The sequence below is a fragment of the Micromesistius poutassou genome (genome assembly GCF_964030765.1).
Source record: "Micromesistius poutassou genome assembly, contig: SCAFFOLD_4796, whole genome shotgun sequence".
In the NCBI taxonomy this organism is placed as follows: Eukaryota; Metazoa; Chordata; class Actinopteri; order Gadiformes; family Gadidae; genus Micromesistius; species Micromesistius poutassou.
In genome coordinates, this window is record NW_028178472.1 from 1 (window position 1) to 17500 (window position 17500).

Genomic DNA, 17500 nt, shown 5'->3' on the forward strand with positions numbered 1-17500 from the left:
TTCCTGAGTCCAGTAATGAGGGAGTGGACCTCATAAGGGCCTGGTCGTCCGCTGTCCTTGGCTTTTGTTGTCGCTCAATGGCACCGCACTCTTTGAAAAAAAACTCAAAAGCACTTTTTTCTTTTTTTTTTTTAGGAGGAGGATGGAGAAGGATATGCCATGGGGGGAGGGGTGTGTGTGGGGGGTGGGGGCGGGGGGGGGGGGGTGGAGTGAGAGGCACAAGAAAGAAGAAGAAGCCACTCTTTTTTCACTTTCTTTGAATGCTCAATGGCTGTCCAGGGGGATAAAGAGACGAGCTGCTGGGACAATGAGGAACCAGGAGCTACATGTGTTTAGATAACTCTCCTACAACCAGGCCCTTCTCCTCCTGTCACTCACATGTCTCTTGTCTCCATATCTGTCTCTGTCGCAATGCCCCCTTTCTCCTCACGCCACTTTCCAATCTGCTCACCTTTAGTTTGTGAACTGTGTGTAGAGGCCATGCATTTTTTTCTGCATTTTAAAGCGCTCTGCTATCCATAACGAACGTGGTCAGTAGTTGCTCTGTAGCCAGCTAGGCAAGACCCTGGGCAGTGGCTGGTTTGCTCCAAACATACCTACAGGCAGCACTGGGGGCTGAAGAAAGGGGAGGGTGTGGCGGGGGAGGGGGGCGGTGGGGGGGGGGGGGGGGGGGGGGGTTGGAGGGGAGTGGGAGTGAGATGGCCAGGAGAAGTGGCAGGCAGAAATCTTGGAGGAGTGAGAACTTGACAATCCTCTTGAGATGAATAATCAAGTAATGACCCCGGTCTCATCTGATTATAAATAACCCATGGAATCATCATCGCTGATTGTGTTTCCAGCCTCTCCCTCTACCACCACCACCACCACCACCTCCTCCACCACCACCACCACCACCTCCACCACCATCACCACCACCACCTCCTCCACCACCACCACCACCATAACCTCCTCCACCACCACCACCACCACCACCACCACCACCACCACATCCACCGCCGCCACCACCATCACCACCACCACATCCACCGCCTCCACCACCACCACCACCACCACCACATCCACCGCCGCCACCACCATCACCACCACCACATCCACCGCCTCCACCACCACCACCACCACCACCACCACCACATCTGCCACCACCTACTTTTTCTCCTTTTCCTCCTTTTTGTTATATGATGTTATAGTCAGTTAGACCGCAGTCCCTCGTCTATGTATAGGTAGAGATGGGAGCCTTTGTGTGTGTGTGTTTTTTAGGATGGCGGCGGTGACAAGGTTTGAGTTGTTTTTATCCTCCGTTTCCCGCCAGGGGGAATATTTGCCGGTGCGGCGTAGCGGCCCTGGGGTCACCACAGCGCTGATGAAATGACGCCTCCCTTTTGTGCGTGGGGGGGGGGGGGGGCTGGCTGGCTGTCAGGTTGTTATTAAGCCCGATCCAGCCAATTGGCTCTGGCGCGGGGATGGCTCCGGAGGTGTGTGCGCGCGGACGGGGAGATAAAAAGTTGACAGCGGAGAAGAATGGAGTATTTCCGTCCCCTTGCTTTTGTGGTGATTGCTAATTATCCCCTCCGAGCTCAAGGAGGCCAGTGGCAGAAACTCACTGATTTCATAATGCAGCGGAGCTGTCATCGAGTCTCTGCCGGCCGTCCAGGGAAGGGGGGGTTCGGGATGGGATGATGCCACAAGCGCAATTCCTTTCTCTTCTCTGATAGAATGGCGGAGCGATGATGATTATAGTTTGCGCGACGCTCGTCAGCAGGAAGACACGAGGTCCCCCGTCCCCCCGTTCCCCCCCCCCCCCCCCCCCCCCCCCCGTCCCTGTTAACGTTTTAAACTCTCCGTAGGGGGGAGGGGAGGGGGGGGGGTGAACTGTCACTCTGCGGGTCGGACTTGAACGGTGTTGGGGTGAGGAAGTGAGGGAAGCACGCGGGCGGTTGAGCGACAGATTAAATGTGGTTTACGCGGCCGCCCCCCCCCCCCAGGGCACCTGTCGGTGAGCATCAGGTGCGCTCTGGGTCTCCTCTGCCCCTTCGCCGGGGAATTAGTTTTAGTTAGTTAATGGCCCGAAATGTGTCAACATTTCTCCCGTACGAGGCAACTTGATGATCGCGTCCACCGGCAGCAGTAAAGGTGCTGCTGTGCGTCACTGAGGTCGGCCCCCGGGGGCCAGGGGCCACGGGGCCGGTGTCGTGGCGTTCCCTCTGCTGCGTCCCCGGCGACCGGAGGGAATCAGAAGGATGGGAATACCGTGGCTAAGAGACGAGGTCGCTCGAGGTCGGGTGCATTCGTGTTCACGACTCACCGTGGCGCTATGTTTCGGCGCCACGGTGGTTGGTGGAAAGAGCTCCCTGCCCAGGTCAGGACCAGCAGAGTCCTGCAAGAGACTCAAGACTCGCCTGTCCAGAGTTCACCTGCACTGTGCACGGCCGCGCCCTCCTACGCACTTATCGTACGTCGTACGTCCTGGCCCTTAATGTGTGCACTTATTGTGTGTCGTACTCGGTTATAGTGCTTGGTTGTGTGGCGTCTTATCCTAGCTGTCTTTGTTGCATACGGGGAATGGGTTGACCTGGCGACTGTTGGTGCTTTACTGTACCCACAGCGAAGATGTTGTTGCTCTTCTTCTGAAAAATGTACTTCTCTTAAATCGCTTTGGATAAAAGCTGTCCGCTAAATGCCCCGAATGTAAATGGAATGGAATACTTACGTGTGTGTGTGTGTGTGTGTGTGTGTGTGTGTGTGTGTTTCTGTACAGGATTACTGCCAGACCATCTGCTTGGACTCGGGCACTGACTACAGGAGGCTGGACAATGCGCCGGCAGGGCGGCAGTACTATCGGTACAGCCTCCCTCCATGGCCTCCATCCTCTCCTCCTGCACCTGAAGTCGTTGTGCATCGCTCGCTTATGCAAACAAAAAAAAAAAAACACATCCTCTTCACACTTTCATACATGTTGGACTGCATGCTCTCATGGACACACACACACACACACACACACACACACACACACCACACATACCATCTCTCACCTGCCACTTGACCCTGTACTTCCTTTCACATTTTCATGCACACACGTGCACTTTTTTTTTGTGTGCATACGAACACCTCCGGTTTTTTTTTCCTGAAGGGGGGCCGAGAGAAAGGGCCCCTCGGACTGGAGGCGCGGGGACCAGGGAAAAGAGCCGCGTTACCTTGAGGGCCGTGTGAGAGAACCACACAGAAATCAATAGACTGCACAAAATGGCTGGGCTCGGAAAGCAAGTTTTCCATTTATTTTTTTTGTGAAGCGTTGAGACCGCCACACCAACACACAAACACTGGCACACACAAACCCTAGTGCACACACACACACACACACACACACACACACACACACACACACACACACACACACACACACACTCATAGTATGAACTAGAAAAGTACGAGAGTGGTCGCTAGGGTGTTCTTTGTGGTTACTAGGGGGTTATGGGTGGTTGCCACAGTGTTCTGGGGGATGGCTGGGTCAGTCTAGGTAGTTGCCAGGGTGCTCTGGGTGGTTTCTACGGTGCTTTGGGTGGTTGCTAAGGTGTTCTGGGTTGGTTGCCATGGTATTCTAGGTTGTGGCTAGGGTGTTTTGGGTGGTTGTTATGGGGTTCTATGTTGTTGACGGTGTTGTCATGGGTGGTTGCTAGGGGGTCGTTGTGGTTTATATTGCTTTTTCCAGGTGGTTGCTAGGGTCTACTGGCGGGTTGCTATGGTTTTTTAAATGGTTTCTATGGTAATCCAGATGGTTGCTAGGTGTTCTAGTTGGTTGCTAGGGTGATCTGTGTGGCTGCCAGTTTTTTCCAGATGATTTTTTTTTATTGTGTTATACATTTAAAATGATCCATCATTAATATTATTATCACAATTGCTTGAAAAATTAAGTGCATCCCAATCACTGCGAGGCGCTCAGCATTGTGATGTATAATATCGGGTCAATCGGGTCTAAATATTGTGGGAGGAAGGACAGTTTATAGATCTTGATAATATAGATATAGACAAGAGTTTTGCAGCTGATAGCCGTACACTTGCTCATTCATGTGCCAGAGATTACAAGCGCCTTTGCCTTTTCAGTGTGTTTTAAAAACGATGCGCACTGTTATTTTTTTTAAATATAAGTTAAAGCATACATACACAGACACTTGGCAATATTATTAAGACATGCTTTGAAAGGGGCCTAATGCTCATGGTTAGTGAGTAACATCCTGCTTTCTGCTAATAGATTGTAAAGATAAGTACCCCCCCTTCTCTCTCGCCCCACTGCACCCCCCCCCCCCCCCACCCCATCCTCGCACACAACCTCTCCTCACTGCTCTTAGTGTTTGATGTGTGGCCACTTCACTATTGTTCATTTCGTATTGTATTATTCTCCTATTTCACCCTCTGACTCTCTGTGTGTGTGTGTGTGTGTGTGTGTCTGTGTCTGTGTCTGTGTCTGTGTGTGTGTGTGTGTGTGTGTGTGTGTGTGTGTGGGGGGGGGGGGGGGGGGGGGGGGGGATGTGTTTGTGTGTGTGTGGGGATGTGGGTGTATGTGTGTGGGGATGTTTGTGTGTGTTTGTGTGTGTGTGTGTGCAGCACGGGGCAGGCTGATGCGGAGGCCTTCATGGACGCCCTGTTTGATGAGCTGGCCTTGAGACAGAGAAGCGGTATGGAAGAAGGAATTCATGTTTTAATTGTTTGCAGAAAGACTGATTGGTGGGCGGTGGAGCAGCGGGTTAGAGTGGAGGCTGACACACGACTACAGTAAATAGAGGGGGGTCGCGGTGAAGCATGTTTAAAACTGAACCGACCTCATAAAGCAGATTGCAGATTCATAATTGATACGATTCTTTTCTTTCTTTTTTTTTGAAATCTATTTTTTTTTTTCAAAAAAACTAAACAGAAGACCGCAAAAATAATAGAAATGCAACAGTACATAACGATGGAACACATAGTTGGTCACCTATTCATTCACACAGATCTTTCCCTGGTGGATATGCATGGCTATTTCACTGCAGAGCAAATCAGATCTTATGATGACACCAAAACTGACCATTTTACCCCGTACCTCAAGCATTTTTCAGTCCTTAGATTTAGTGAGAACGTAATTTATACAATTCTTTATTCCTAATAATAAACAAACGAACATTGGAAACACCCGCCCCTCTTCTGAATGTGACAAACCAGCCAGGTCCCTCTATGACTGAGGTTTGATATGTGTCATTTGTTTTCGCTGTGGTGCAGGCTTATTGAATGCCTATGGTTCACCCTCATACAGACATTAAGTATAGATGGCTGTATTGCCAGCCATGCAGGACTGATGGTTTTGAATCCAATTCTGACCTACATATCTTCCCTCTAACCGGGCAATGGTTACACACCTGATTTAACCGATGACACTAGTCACCAAACAGCACAGGAGACACATAACAAATCAGAGTGGTGGGGACCCAGAAGACCGGATCATGTTATACTGCTATCTGTTGCTGTGTGTATTATTTAATGTTTTTTACGTTTTAGCCATTCTGTGCCTAGCTTAACATCTTGCCAAAGGACTACTGCTGGCTAACACTGGCACATTTACAGAGCTGTAGATTAATGTGCACTGTCCTTTAAATAAATCAATGAAATGAATGAGTTTAGACTGTTTAGAGTCCGGGCCCTTGCTGGAGAACTCCCGGGCGAGCAGAGCACCAGATAGACTGAACCAGGAGAGCAAGGGAAGGAGCAGCGGGGTTATTGTCACGGATCTGAGGAATCCTAAACTAAAATCCTAAAATCCTAAAATCCTAAAATACTAAATCCTAAAAGTCCAGACGCCATAAAGCTGAACGAAACATAGCTGTTGTTATCTCTCTGTTACTATGATCTGTAAATGTACCGGAGCTACAGGTGTGGGTCTTGCGAGACGGTATGAGAACTGAACGCCATTGGAGACGGGGGGTGGTTGTTTGGTTGTCGTAGAGACGGGTCGGCGGGTGTTGACGGTGCTGGGCAGGGAGCTGGTGCTGGAGAAGACCTCGGGCTCTCTGGCGGACTGCACCTTCCACCAGCTGTGTGGCACGGTGAGTCAATCGTTCCTCTCCAATCATTCCTTTTATTCGTCCAAACCCGGGCTGCTTCTGTGAAGTCTTCCCTGGTTTGGTTTCCGAGCAGCCAGACTCCTTGTTAGTGCGTGTGCGCTATATATTTAAAGCAGGCTTACGGCGCCGTTGCATTGCCTACACTCAATAATTGACACTCACTAGCTTTGAAGCGAGCTGCTTGCCTCATTTCTTCAAAAATAAATAATTTCAACTTCTTGAATCTTGGCTCATCCCTCTACTCATAAGCAGTGGGCAAAGTGCTTCGTAGCAACACAGGTTTGATTCCCTCCTGTGGTCCTATCCTACAAATCATTCCCTCACTTCTGCAACCAACTCTCCTATAATCTCTTCACTGTCCTGTGTATAAAGACACCAGGAAAAACAAAACACTCATATGTATTTAACTGCTTATGATAAATATCTATGTGCCAAAAAAGGCACACGTGAAGCACGAAGGAAGCGGAATGAACCGGAAGGAGGGCCGAGTGCAGCCGTCCCCTCGGGGCCGTCCCCTTAAGGCCCGAGGGCCGGCGGTGTCTGACCTCTGACCTCTGCCGTCTGTCGCTCTGTGCTCAGCCCGCGGGCGCCAGTGATTACCTGGAGATGGCCGGGCACTTTGACACGGTGTTCATCCGGAGCGTTCCTCTGCTCACCCTGGAGCTCAAGGACCAGGCCCGGCGCTTCATCACCCTCATCGACACCTTCTACGACCTCAAGGTAGCCGCCCCGAGCCCATACATATACTGTACATATTAAAGACAATATGGTTAACATGATTCCAAAGATTGAATGCGTTGGAAGGGAAATTAAAATTGAGCGGTAGTACGTAGGCGGGCGGAGCCATGCTAGGAACAACCACCGTTAAAAAAAGAAGAAGAAAACATTAATTCCTGCAGTATTCTGTCCCTTAAGGCAGCCCTGCTCAAGTCAAGATATGCTTGCCCCAGACTTCAACATATAGACGGTTTGTGGGCAATGCAACAGCAGATAGGCGCACGCAGTCAGTGGGCAGAAAGACACCCATCAATATGGCCCAGACTTGTTGGGCCGTTACCTGTGCTAATCCCAAAAGCCAGGGATAGAAAAGGTTTGACACACCATGGGGTACACTCCCTTTACTAGAAGTTATGAATCCAATCTTTAAAAGGGTGCATAATCTAATGATTTGTGTGCACGTAGATTTTCTTTAGTAGATACACCAGGCTTTCTATCACATACGTATAGGCTATATTTTCCAGTATCAGGCCATACAATAGTTGGCTGTTTGGACATAGGCTCTCCAATGTCCCCTGATGCTCAGGAGTAACAAGGCACTGCTCATGTGTTCCCCTTCTCCACTATTCAGTTTCTGTGATTGGGGTAGAAGGAGGCTTCAGATGTCAATGACATCACCTGATAAATCTTACCACATACCCCTCCCATCAGGATTATTATAGATTTACCAATCTATAAGACTTGAGGAGGTTTGATGTCTGTAGCTCTTATTTTTTATAAGTTATTGGAAAAATCTGCAAATGTACTATAAGCGGGAGGGGGGAGATGTGACCAAAATGGGTGGTGCAAATGCCCAAAACATGAAGTGTGACATGATTCTGGGATTCAAACAAAAAATTCTGATGAGGGTTTATGTAAAGTGTAGCTGATGTATTGAGACAGTGTAGACTGTGTCCATCCATAAACTAAATGTTCCCGGTCAAACTGCCAGGTCCATAAATCGTCATTTTTTTTTAAATTTAACTAAAACTAGCCTGCTTAGAACATTTCAAATTTGGTAATACATTTTTTCAGTCTATTGATAGTCCATGAGTGAGTGATATTAGACTAGTCACTAGAAACAAGCATTAGCTTTGTGACATTAACATGCAATAGAAAGACAAACCATCACATTTGGCATAGCGGTCTATCATTCCATTATCCGGCTTTACAAGGAGAAATGCAATACACTGTTGTTCATACATTCATAACAATGCTGTCATTGCTTATGTGACAACAGTCTTAAATGGTGAAATGGTTTATTGCCCCCTGCCTGTTGGTAAACGGGATACCGTCGGTTTTAACCTTTCCCTGGTGGTTTTTTACCTAATTTTTACCTTTTTATTAACGATTAAAGAAGTCCAACCAGCTCTGGTATTGACCAGGCTGAGGCCCCACCTCAATGAACCAGTAAAGACGAGCCAGTGAGGGCCGTTCGTTCCATGTCCTCCCCTCTCTCTCCCATACCTTCCTCTCTGTCTCACTCTATCATGAAGCATCATTGTTTAATAAGATTCGATGCGCCAGTGAAAGCACACAGCAGGAGGCCGACCCCCTGACCCCCGTCTCTCTGGCCCTGCTGCTCCAGGTGCGGGTGGTGATCCAGGCCGCGGCCCCTCTGGAGGCTCTGTTCTTCCACTCTGGAGACGGAGACATCAGGGACCGACAGCTGCTCGACGACCTGGGCCTCAGCGGGGTACCACGGCGCCTGTCTCACCCCCTGACCTGCCTTCATGTTATCTGTCTGACCCTCCTTACCTGGCCTCATCTTACCTGTCTTACTCCTTCACCTGGCCTCACCTTAGCTGTCTTACTCCTTCACCTGGCCTCACCTTACCTGTCTTACTCCTTCACCTGGCCTCACCTTAGCTGTCTTACTCCTTCACCTGGCCTCACCTTACTTGTCTTACCTCCTCTCCTGCCTTCACCTTACCTGTCTTGCCTCCTTACCGGCCCTCACCTCCTTACCGGCCCTCACCTTACCTGTCTCATCCTAAAGTAAAGAACAGTGCTGAGGAAAGACTGAAACATGGCTTTGTTCCATTACACGACTTTATGCTAAAAGGTTTGGTTTCCTTTTGTGGTTCTCCTCTGGGTTTGCCCAGAGCAGTGAGGCCCCTCTTTGGTCAATCAGCATTAGCTACCAACAAACACAGAACAGAAATAACTATTGATAAGAGTAGTAACTGCTTGTAACATAGGCAGGATTCCAGTTTATTTCAAGCAAACGGATAAATGTTTGCATTACCTGGAAGGTTTTTTAAGTCAATGCTCTGGCACATGGGAATTGACATCAGCTAGTTATACCTGCTACGTAAGGGGATGACTGAATCAGTCCACATGAAGGGGTCTCATTGCTCTTCTCTAACGAAGGGTTGCAAATATAAAAATAGCCCAAATCCTGAGCTAACTCGTTCATATGTAGGACATATTATAAGGGAAAACGTTTGTTTGCTGGGTAATTAAATTGCAGACATTTGCCATGCATATTTGTTTTTCATTCATAGTAATGCATATTGTGTTAGGTGTCATCAAAGCTGGTGTGCTTGAACCTTCATTTTCTGAGTGAAAACATTGTGGTTTAAAAATGTACATGCTAAACTGTGAAGAAATGGCTGTCAGAACCCAAATATATGCAGCTCACTGGACATTGGTTCATGTCCAGCCCCGACCACGCGTCCAAAACAACTTATTTAGGAATATTCGTTTTGTTGAAAGTCACTAGAGAACGTTTGAAGTGTATTGACCTTTGACTCTGCTGTGTGTGTGTTGTCCCCTCTAGGTGGCAGCCCAGCAACTGTCTCTCTTCACAGCAGAAGAAGAGATCTTTGCCTTCAAGCGTACCGTCTCAAGACTGTTGGAGATGCAGACAGACGCATACTGGAAGCAGGGCGACCGCACTAAGGAATCAAACCAAACACCAGAAGAACATCGCTGAGGACACTGAACCAAACCATTCTTTTGTCTTTATTTCAACGTTATTGTCGAGTCTGGCCCTTGAAGGGCCGAACTTAATATAATGAGAAATGATATATATATATAATAACAATAATAATATTGTATAGGCACCGAATACTATTTATAATGTTTGGGTACCATTTGTTCCTTGGGCTTGACTATATTCTGGGACAGCTATGGACATTGTCCTAACTACCTCAATTTGGCTTAAGTTGATCTGTGGATTGTTGCTGATCAGAGGGCCTCTAGTGTATGTAAGCGTCTGTCACCCATGAGGCAAACAGGTGCTTATTTCAAGGAGAGATGAGCTCATTGGTCTTTGAGAGTAGATGAATACTGCCCTCTGTTGGTGAAAGGGGGCAAAGTGGAAAACGACTGACCACGTTACACTAAATCCTTAACTCTTTATATTTTGTCTAACGTGTATTTTTGTTCAATTAATAAAATGCCTGAAAATAAAGTAATTGTAAAAAGCTGTAATTTTCTATACAATTAAAAGATAAAATAATATACTGTGTGGATTATCCATAGTTCACTATGTTCCATTATTACTTTTGATTAAACAATCCAGTGTTTTCAAAACTGCAGCGTGCTTGCAGTTATTCATATATAATTACTAATATTATTTTGTAGTTTTCTATATCGCAATAATTATGTTAAGCACCAAATGGAATACTGTTTTGATCATAATTAAATAATTTGTATATATTAATGATAATTACAATGACTTCTATGAATTTCCAATGACCTAAGCACAATGAAAACGCGCGTTCATGCGTTGGTTACGGCAGTATAGCTCCTATGTCAATAGATGGCAGCAGAGGTAATGATTGTGTCGATTGTGTAACGGCTTGTTGCATGGTTGGATGCATGAGGTCATCCCTCTGCACCATTCAGCCTGTGCTTCCAGTACTGGCCCAGCCCAGTCCAGCCAGTCTTTATTAGAACCTTAACTGGTAATGTCCACTCCATCCGATCCAGGTCTTTCCCATGTCACTGTTCAAAGGTTCCTGGATTATTATTAATGTTGTCCGTTTGGTGTCAGTAGAAATAGGTCCTTGTATTGTACAGAGACATGCATTGACCATGTTTGCCTCTAGAATGCAAAGGTTCAAATTCAATCCATGACATAAGTCTGAGTTGTAATATAACGTCAAAGTCCAACAGCAATGCATAAGACAGACAGACATACAGACATAATGCTTCATCACCAATACAGTGAGGAGGGGCTATGAGGAGGAGGGTGTGCTGGTTGGTTTAGTTGGGAGGTTAGCTTAGAGTTTAGCTTGTTCACCCTCCTGTCTGGAAAATCAATCATGCTCTACTCACAGGGGGGGGGGGGGAGTAATCCAATCAGAGCATTATGCTGCTTGGACGGAGAAAAAAGAAAAAGAAGGAAAACACCACAACACAAACAGAGACGCCTCCCTCCCTCACCCCACCCTCCATAGGAGGAGGTGGAGTGTCTGTCCCATCTGTTAGCTCTGTGGATGTATATGTATTTATGTATTTATGTATGTATGGGTTCATTTTGACGGTCGGCTCGCTCCATATTTATGCTTTGTTTTACACTATAACTTTAAAATGAGTTTGTATAGCCCCCCCACACACACACACACACACACACACACACACACACACACACACACACACACACACACACACACACACACACACGTCCAAAAGGACCCTTCCAGCAGACCGGTCAGTGCAGTTTGGTAACATAGGTGAGTGTTGTACTGGCTGCTGTTGTGCGTCCCATTGCAGTTATTCCTGTACAACGACCCTGCTCTTATGGCTGAAAGCCTCAGAGGGGACAGGAAGGAAGTCGTTGAAGAGAGCCAAGAGTACAATTCTCTGTGTTCGACAGTTTACTTGTATAAGGTTAATAGTCTGTGTTTTGAAGTGATGGAACTCCAATATCAGAAATTAAAATGATACCAAAGACGACATAGGGACATAAACACTACAGTTGTATTCCCATGCCTGTGGCATTCACACAATACAAGGGTATGGCCTACATTGTGGTGTGTGTGTGTGTGTGTGTGTGTGTGTGTGTGTGTGTGTGTGTGTGTGTGTGTGTGTGAGTGAAGCATCTCCACAGCCATGTGTGAGGTGCTGTAGAGGTTTCACAATAAAGAAAACCTTTGAAATATAATAATTTGCTTAAACACACACACACACACACACACACACACACACACACACACACACACACACACACACACACACACACACACTCCCACCTGCATGCACCCAGTGAACAGTTAATAGGGCTCTCTGCAGGCGCTAAACTGCTGCATCAGGTATTCTCTTTGGTGCGCAGGGAACAAAGAAAGAGAGAGTGTGTGTGTGTGTGTGTGTGTGTGTGTGTGTGTGTGTGTGTGTGTGTGTGTGTGTGTGTGTGTGTGTGCGCGCGCGTGTGCATGTGCGTGCGCCAACCAACCTCCAGACATGCTTTAATTTAACATTTGGATATTATTCTTTCCACTTGTGTAGGTCCTATACTATATATTTTGTGTTTGTAGGGGGTAGCCTATACCTGTCTAGGAATGTTAAACAGAACTGTGTGTGTTCATGTATGATCATCAGATTGATTTCATAAGAAATGAGTAATGGTTACGTTGAGCTCCGACTCCATTGACAGATCACAGCACACAGCCGAGCCGACTCGCATTCTTGCACAAAGAGAACCTGCAGATGAAGCCTGTTGTGATGAAGCGAGGAGAGGGACGGGTTGGGGGAAGGGCAGAGCAGCACCACTTACAGCAAGGAGAAAGCTATAGGATTTCTTCTTGCCTTAATCTTTGGCTAATAAATGGGTTGACGTCATCTTCGATGAGTTGGAACTGGCTCCAAAAGGGGGCGTGTCACGTGAGCCCTGACAGCCGTGATTGACAGTCGCTCCCTCGACGGTTAAAGGCGCCGTACGCAGTTCCACTCCGGGGCAACAGGCGGAGGGTCTGCGTCAATATCAAAATACACTCAACTAAACTATTAAACTCCATCTTATAACGGGGGGCTTTAAATACGCATTTGAATATGGGTCCGCATAGCAAAAGAAGTCGACTACATGTGAAACAATAAGCTAATTTTGAACTATGGATCCCCATCATAATAGCCTATATCTGGTCACTAATTAGTCAACACGTGTCATCCAATTAGAACACATGTCAACAAATGTCAAATAGGCTATCGAAATTATTTGGTAAAAATAAATCGAGTTTATAGGCTATACTATTGTTAAAAACCGTTGTATATTTTATTTCACATGGCTCTTTTCACCGTCAGTACATTTTCTGAGTGTGAACATGTCCGGACGTGCCCCGTCCCCGGTCCATACAGCGGCTAGTCTCGGCATGCTGCCTGCTCCCCTTTCCTCGAGCGTGTCTCTTTAAAAGGCGATCCCGCTGCGGGCTCCAGGGGGCTGGCTCTCACCGACTCGTGTTTGGTATGTGTGTGTGCGAGTGTATCTGTGTGTGCAGCGTTGAGAGCAGCAGAGCCAGCGAGGTACAGTAACCCAGATCGAGGTGGCGTTCTTATTCCATATCCACAGTGATAGTTGTCCTCACTTAGGCTGCGTTCTCCCCTTTTTAGTGTTTGTAGTCAAGTCAAAGGGTGTGAGTCGAAAAGATGTCCACTGGAAGTGCGGGAGTGTGAATGTCGACTGTACGGGATCGGGTCTCTGGTTTTAGTCCGGGCTCAGGACCGAGTGTCCGCTGGACGACGTGCTGAGGGTCTCCCCGCGGACTGTGATGACGTCGGAGCCCCTTCTCCGTGGCCCTTGATACCGAGTGGGTGTAGTACACTGTTTGGTTACCTTGCACCACAACGGGTATTTTTTTTTTTTTTTTGGGGGGGGGGGGGCCGGATTGAACGCATTGTTATAGACGATTGGACTGCATAATGTGTTGAATTAGACAGGGGTGTGTGTGTGTGTGTGTGTTTTGTATTTATTTATTTTGTTAATAGTTGTAGCTTTAGCCTGCAGTTTGAAAATATAACGCATAAAATCAATTTTGGACATAAACATGGTTAAAGGGGTTTGGAATGGATTGGACGTGATGTGTGGTCTGTAATTGTAAGCTTATGTGTTGCTGGTTGTGTGTTGTCTTAATGTTGCTGGTTGTGTGTCCTCCTCAGGGTTAAAGAAACTGTGACGAGCCTCCAGGAGGCTTCAATAGCAACAAAGAACGGGCACGCGCATTCATGGAATGCGACTTTGACAGCACTTCGTCTTTCCCAAACTAAAGTTCATCCACTGCGATCGGGGATACGTGTTTTTTTTTCTTCCGCTGGCCGAGATGGCGGAGGTTTCGGACCTCGACCTTCTCAGCGACTCGGACGTGGCAATTGACCCTGACTTTGAGCCACAGAAGCGGCCACGGTCGTGCACCTGGCCGCTGCCCCGACCAGAGTCAAACGCAGCGAAACCGGAGAGTAATGACACAGATATCATACCCGAGGAGGAGGACGACGAAGAGGACCATGCCACCGCGGCAGCTATCGACATCCACGGCTCCAACGGGGCGTCGGAGGACCATAGCAGCAGCAGCCCCGTGGCCGACGGGCTGCTCTCTTCCCTCGGCCAGGAGAGCGGAGGATCCCCGCTCTCCTCCGACTCGCCGTCGGCCACGTCAGGCGCGCTGGCCGCTGACGGCCTCGGCGCGCAGCAGACCCCGAGGAAGTCGTCGTCGCGGAGGAACGCGTGGGGGAACCTCTCCTACGCCGACCTGATCACCAAGGCCATCGAGAGCACGCCGGACAAGAGGCTGACGCTGTCGCAGATTTACGACTGGATGGTGAGGTGTGTGCCATACTTCAAGGACAAAGGCGACAGCAACAGCTCTGCAGGATGGAAGGTAAGCGTGCGCCGCCTTCCCCCTACACACACCGTCTCCCCTCCTCCCCACTTCCGATCAAAACAAAAACAAAACACATGTGGCTTGCATTCGCTCCATCTCACATGTGGCTCATAAATCAAGACTTGCAGCGCGACAACCTCCGAGCCAAGCAGTCGCTCTCTCTTCACATGTCTACAATTACAATTAATAAGATGCAAGCGATTTGTCTCGAAACGGAATATAGCCTATTTACTACATGACGTAACATGGGAAGCCCAGACCATAATACAATTACGTAAAACGAAGAAGCCTGCAAAAGCTGTTAAAACATCTCATTGGACGACGGCTGAACGTAAACAAAATAATCCGTTAATCCTAGGCCTGCACGTCGCGGTCATTAATCGCCAATGCGTCTGCAGCGCTCTTATGAGTCTTCAGTCTTCAGTCCCCCCCCCCCACCCACAGACACGTTTCCCCATGTTTGTTATTACCTAAAACCTGGATGTCGTCCATGCCTGTGTTCAAGGCCAGGTCTAGTATAGGGGGTTGGTTGTTGATTCTTCCTTGTGGACAATTGCAACTAGCTGACGTGCCATGGGGTCACATGAGAGCCGTCGTGATGGTGGGGGCCTGACTTCCCTCAAAGGAAGTGGCTCTATGGTGTTCGTTGTCGGGGGGAGGAGGAGGAGGAGGAGGGGGAGGGGGGGTGGTATGCTCACATAGCAGAGAGCACAGCTCTGAGATCTCCAATGAGGTGTGGTCCGTAACATCGCTTACTAATCCAAGGTCTTCACAAATGAGACGGGGAAGGGAGGGGGTGATGGTGGTGGGGGGTTGGGGGTGACTCAGTCAAGGCCATGTTCATTGTGGCCAGCCGTGCTGGGCTGCTGACCCTGGAATGCTGGGGCTGGGGGCCAGGCGGGTCCAGGTGTAGGGTTACCATCCAGAGGAGGGCCCAGGCCTGGGCAGCACCTCACGGAGAATCTGAAGAAAACGTATCAATCGGCCCATAAGACGCATATTTGTTACTAGAATGATCCCAGCTTGGTGCACTTTGTCGTCATGTGATGGAGTGGGATCTTACACACATGACCACAGCCTCGTGGGGGGGGGGGGAGGGGGATTCTCCTCGTGTTCACCGCTGAGGTGGGGGCCCTACGGTGCCAGGCAAGGAGGGCAGGTGAGGACCCAGGGAGGGGTTGGGACAGCTGCCCGTTATCTCAGGTTTTGTTGATCATTAGCAGTGGAAAAAAACGGACACGTTTGGGCGGGAGGGAAGAAGATAGCATAACCTTGTTTGGTCTCACGTACATGAATGCAGCGCACAGCTTTTTTTATCATACACTTTTACTGTCAGTTACAACTCAAGCAATTGAATGAACAGCAGCACCCTAACACAGACCCACAGGCCGCTGGGCCGCTGTGAGCGCCGTGCTCCAGTGGGTGAAATAAACCCTGTTTGAAACTGATATTCTGAATTGGAGGGGAAACCTGAAAGGAATCAAAACATGGAGTGGTGTGCTCCCGGGTCCCGCCTGGTCCCGGGCCCCTGGACCCGTGTGGCCCCGGGCCCCTGGTCTCGTGTGCTCCCGGGTCCCGCCTGGTCCCGGGCCCCTGGCCCCGTGTGGCCCCGGGCCCCTGGTCTCGTGTGGTCTCGGGCCCCTGGTCTCGTGTGGCCCCGAGCCCCTGGTCTCGTGTGGTCTCGGCCCCCTGGTCTCGTGTGGCCCCTGGTCTCGTGTGGCCCCTGGTCTCGTGTGGCCCCGGGCCCCTGGTCTCGTGTGGCCCCGGGCCCCTGGTCTCGTGTGGCCCCTGGTCTCGTGTGGCCCCGGGCCCCTGGTCTCGTGTGGCCCCTGGTCTCGTGTGGCCCAGGGCCCCTGGTCTCGTGTGGCCCCTGGTCTCGTGTGGCCCCGGGCCCCTGGTCTCGTGTGGCCCCGGGCCCCTGGTCTCGCGTGCTCCCGGGCCCCTGGTCTCGGGCCCCTGGTCTCGCGTGCTCCCGGGCCCCTGGTCTCGGGCCCCTGGTCTCGTGTGGCCCCGGGCCCCTGGTCTCGTGTGGTCTCGGGACCCTGGTCTCGTGTGGCCCCTGGCCCCGGGCCCCTGGTCTCGTGTGGTCTCGGGACCCTGGTCTCGTGTGGCCCCGGGCCCCTGGTCTCGTGTGGCCCCTGGCCCCGGGCCCCTGGTCTCGTGTGGCCCCTGGCCCCGGGCCCCTGGTCTCGTGTGGCCCCGGGCCCCTGGTCTCGTGTGGCCCCGGGCCCCTGGTCTCGTGTGGCCCCGGGCCCCTGGCCCTGGGCCCCTGGTCTCGTGTGGTCTCAGGCCCCTGGTCTCGTGTGGCCCCGGGCCCCTGGTCTCGTGTGGCCCCTGGTCTCGTGTGGTCTCGGGCCCCTGGTCTTGTGTGGCCCCGGGCCCCTGGCCCCGGGCCCCTTGTCTCGTGTGGCCCCGGGCCCCTGGTCTCGTGTGGTCTCGGGCCCCTGGTCTTGTGTGGCCCCGGGCCCCTGGTCTCGTGTGGTCTCGGGCCCCTGGTCTCGTGTGGCCCCGGGCCCCTGGTCTCGTGTGGCCCCTGGTCTCGTGTGGTCTCGGGCCCCTGGTCTCGTGTGGCCCCGGGCCCCTGGTCTCGTGTGGTCTCGGGCCCCTGGCCCCGGGCCCCTGGTCTCGTGTGGCCCCGGGCCCCTGGTCTCGGGCCCCTGGTCTCGGGCCTCGCATGCCCCCGAGTCCCGGGCGGCGAGCCTTCTGTTCTCCCCGTTCTGGAGCCGGTGACTTGGCTCCGCCCCTCCTGGTCCGGAGGGATCATGTCCTGGGATGACTGCCTCACTAGAACTCACTGCAGTGTTGAAGCTAGTGACAGGCCAAGGCCAGGGCTCA

General features: G+C 50.4%; 1 protein-coding gene and 1 pseudogene across 5 annotated transcripts; both read left to right on the plus strand.

Moving 5' to 3' along the window:
- Positions 1–2461: 2461 nt before the first annotated feature.
- On the plus strand, positions 2462–10268 carry LOC311373717 (AFG1-like ATPase). Of its 4 annotated transcripts, none has more exons than XM_084490343.1 (6): positions 2466–2838; positions 4600–4670; positions 5968–6068; positions 6666–6806; positions 8431–8538; positions 9625–10268. In XM_084490343.1, exons 1-6 carry the CDS (start codon positions 2690–2692, stop codon positions 9778–9780), a joined length of 726 nt encoding a protein of 241 aa, XP_084346469.1. In that variant the 5' UTR covers positions 2466–2689; the 3' UTR covers positions 9781–10268. The 4 variants fall into 4 exon arrangements, with proteins under 4 accessions (XP_084346466.1, XP_084346469.1, XP_084346468.1 ...); XM_084490342.1 differs by lacking the exon at positions 9625–10268 and adding an exon at positions 3128–3257 and having other exon boundaries at positions 2754–2838; positions 8431–9067; XM_084490340.1 differs by lacking the exon at positions 9625–10268 and having other exon boundaries at positions 2462–2838; positions 8431–9066.
- Positions 10269–13277: 3009 nt separating this feature from the next.
- Positions 13278–15001, plus strand: LOC311373716 (forkhead box protein O3 pseudogene; annotated as a pseudogene). The gene is made up of 2 exons (XR_014684275.1): positions 13278–13594; positions 13944–15001. The product of XR_014684275.1 is annotated as a forkhead box protein O3 pseudogene (transcript).
- The last annotated feature ends 2499 nt before the right edge of the window (positions 15002–17500 follow it).

Excerpts from the sequence above, each read along its gene's own strand:
- LOC311373717 (XM_084490340.1), top strand. The coding sequence starts at position 2,690 with ATGGAATGGAATACTTACGTGTGTGTGTGTGTGTGTGTGTGTGTGTGT. Across the intron at positions 2,839-4,599 it reads GCAGGGCGGCAGTACTATCG|CACGGGGCAGGCTGATGCGG; the intron begins GTACAGCCTCCC and ends GTGTGTGTGCAG. Across the intron at positions 6,069-6,665 it reads TCCACCAGCTGTGTGGCACG|CCCGCGGGCGCCAGTGATTA; the intron begins GTGAGTCAATCG and ends CTCTGTGCTCAG.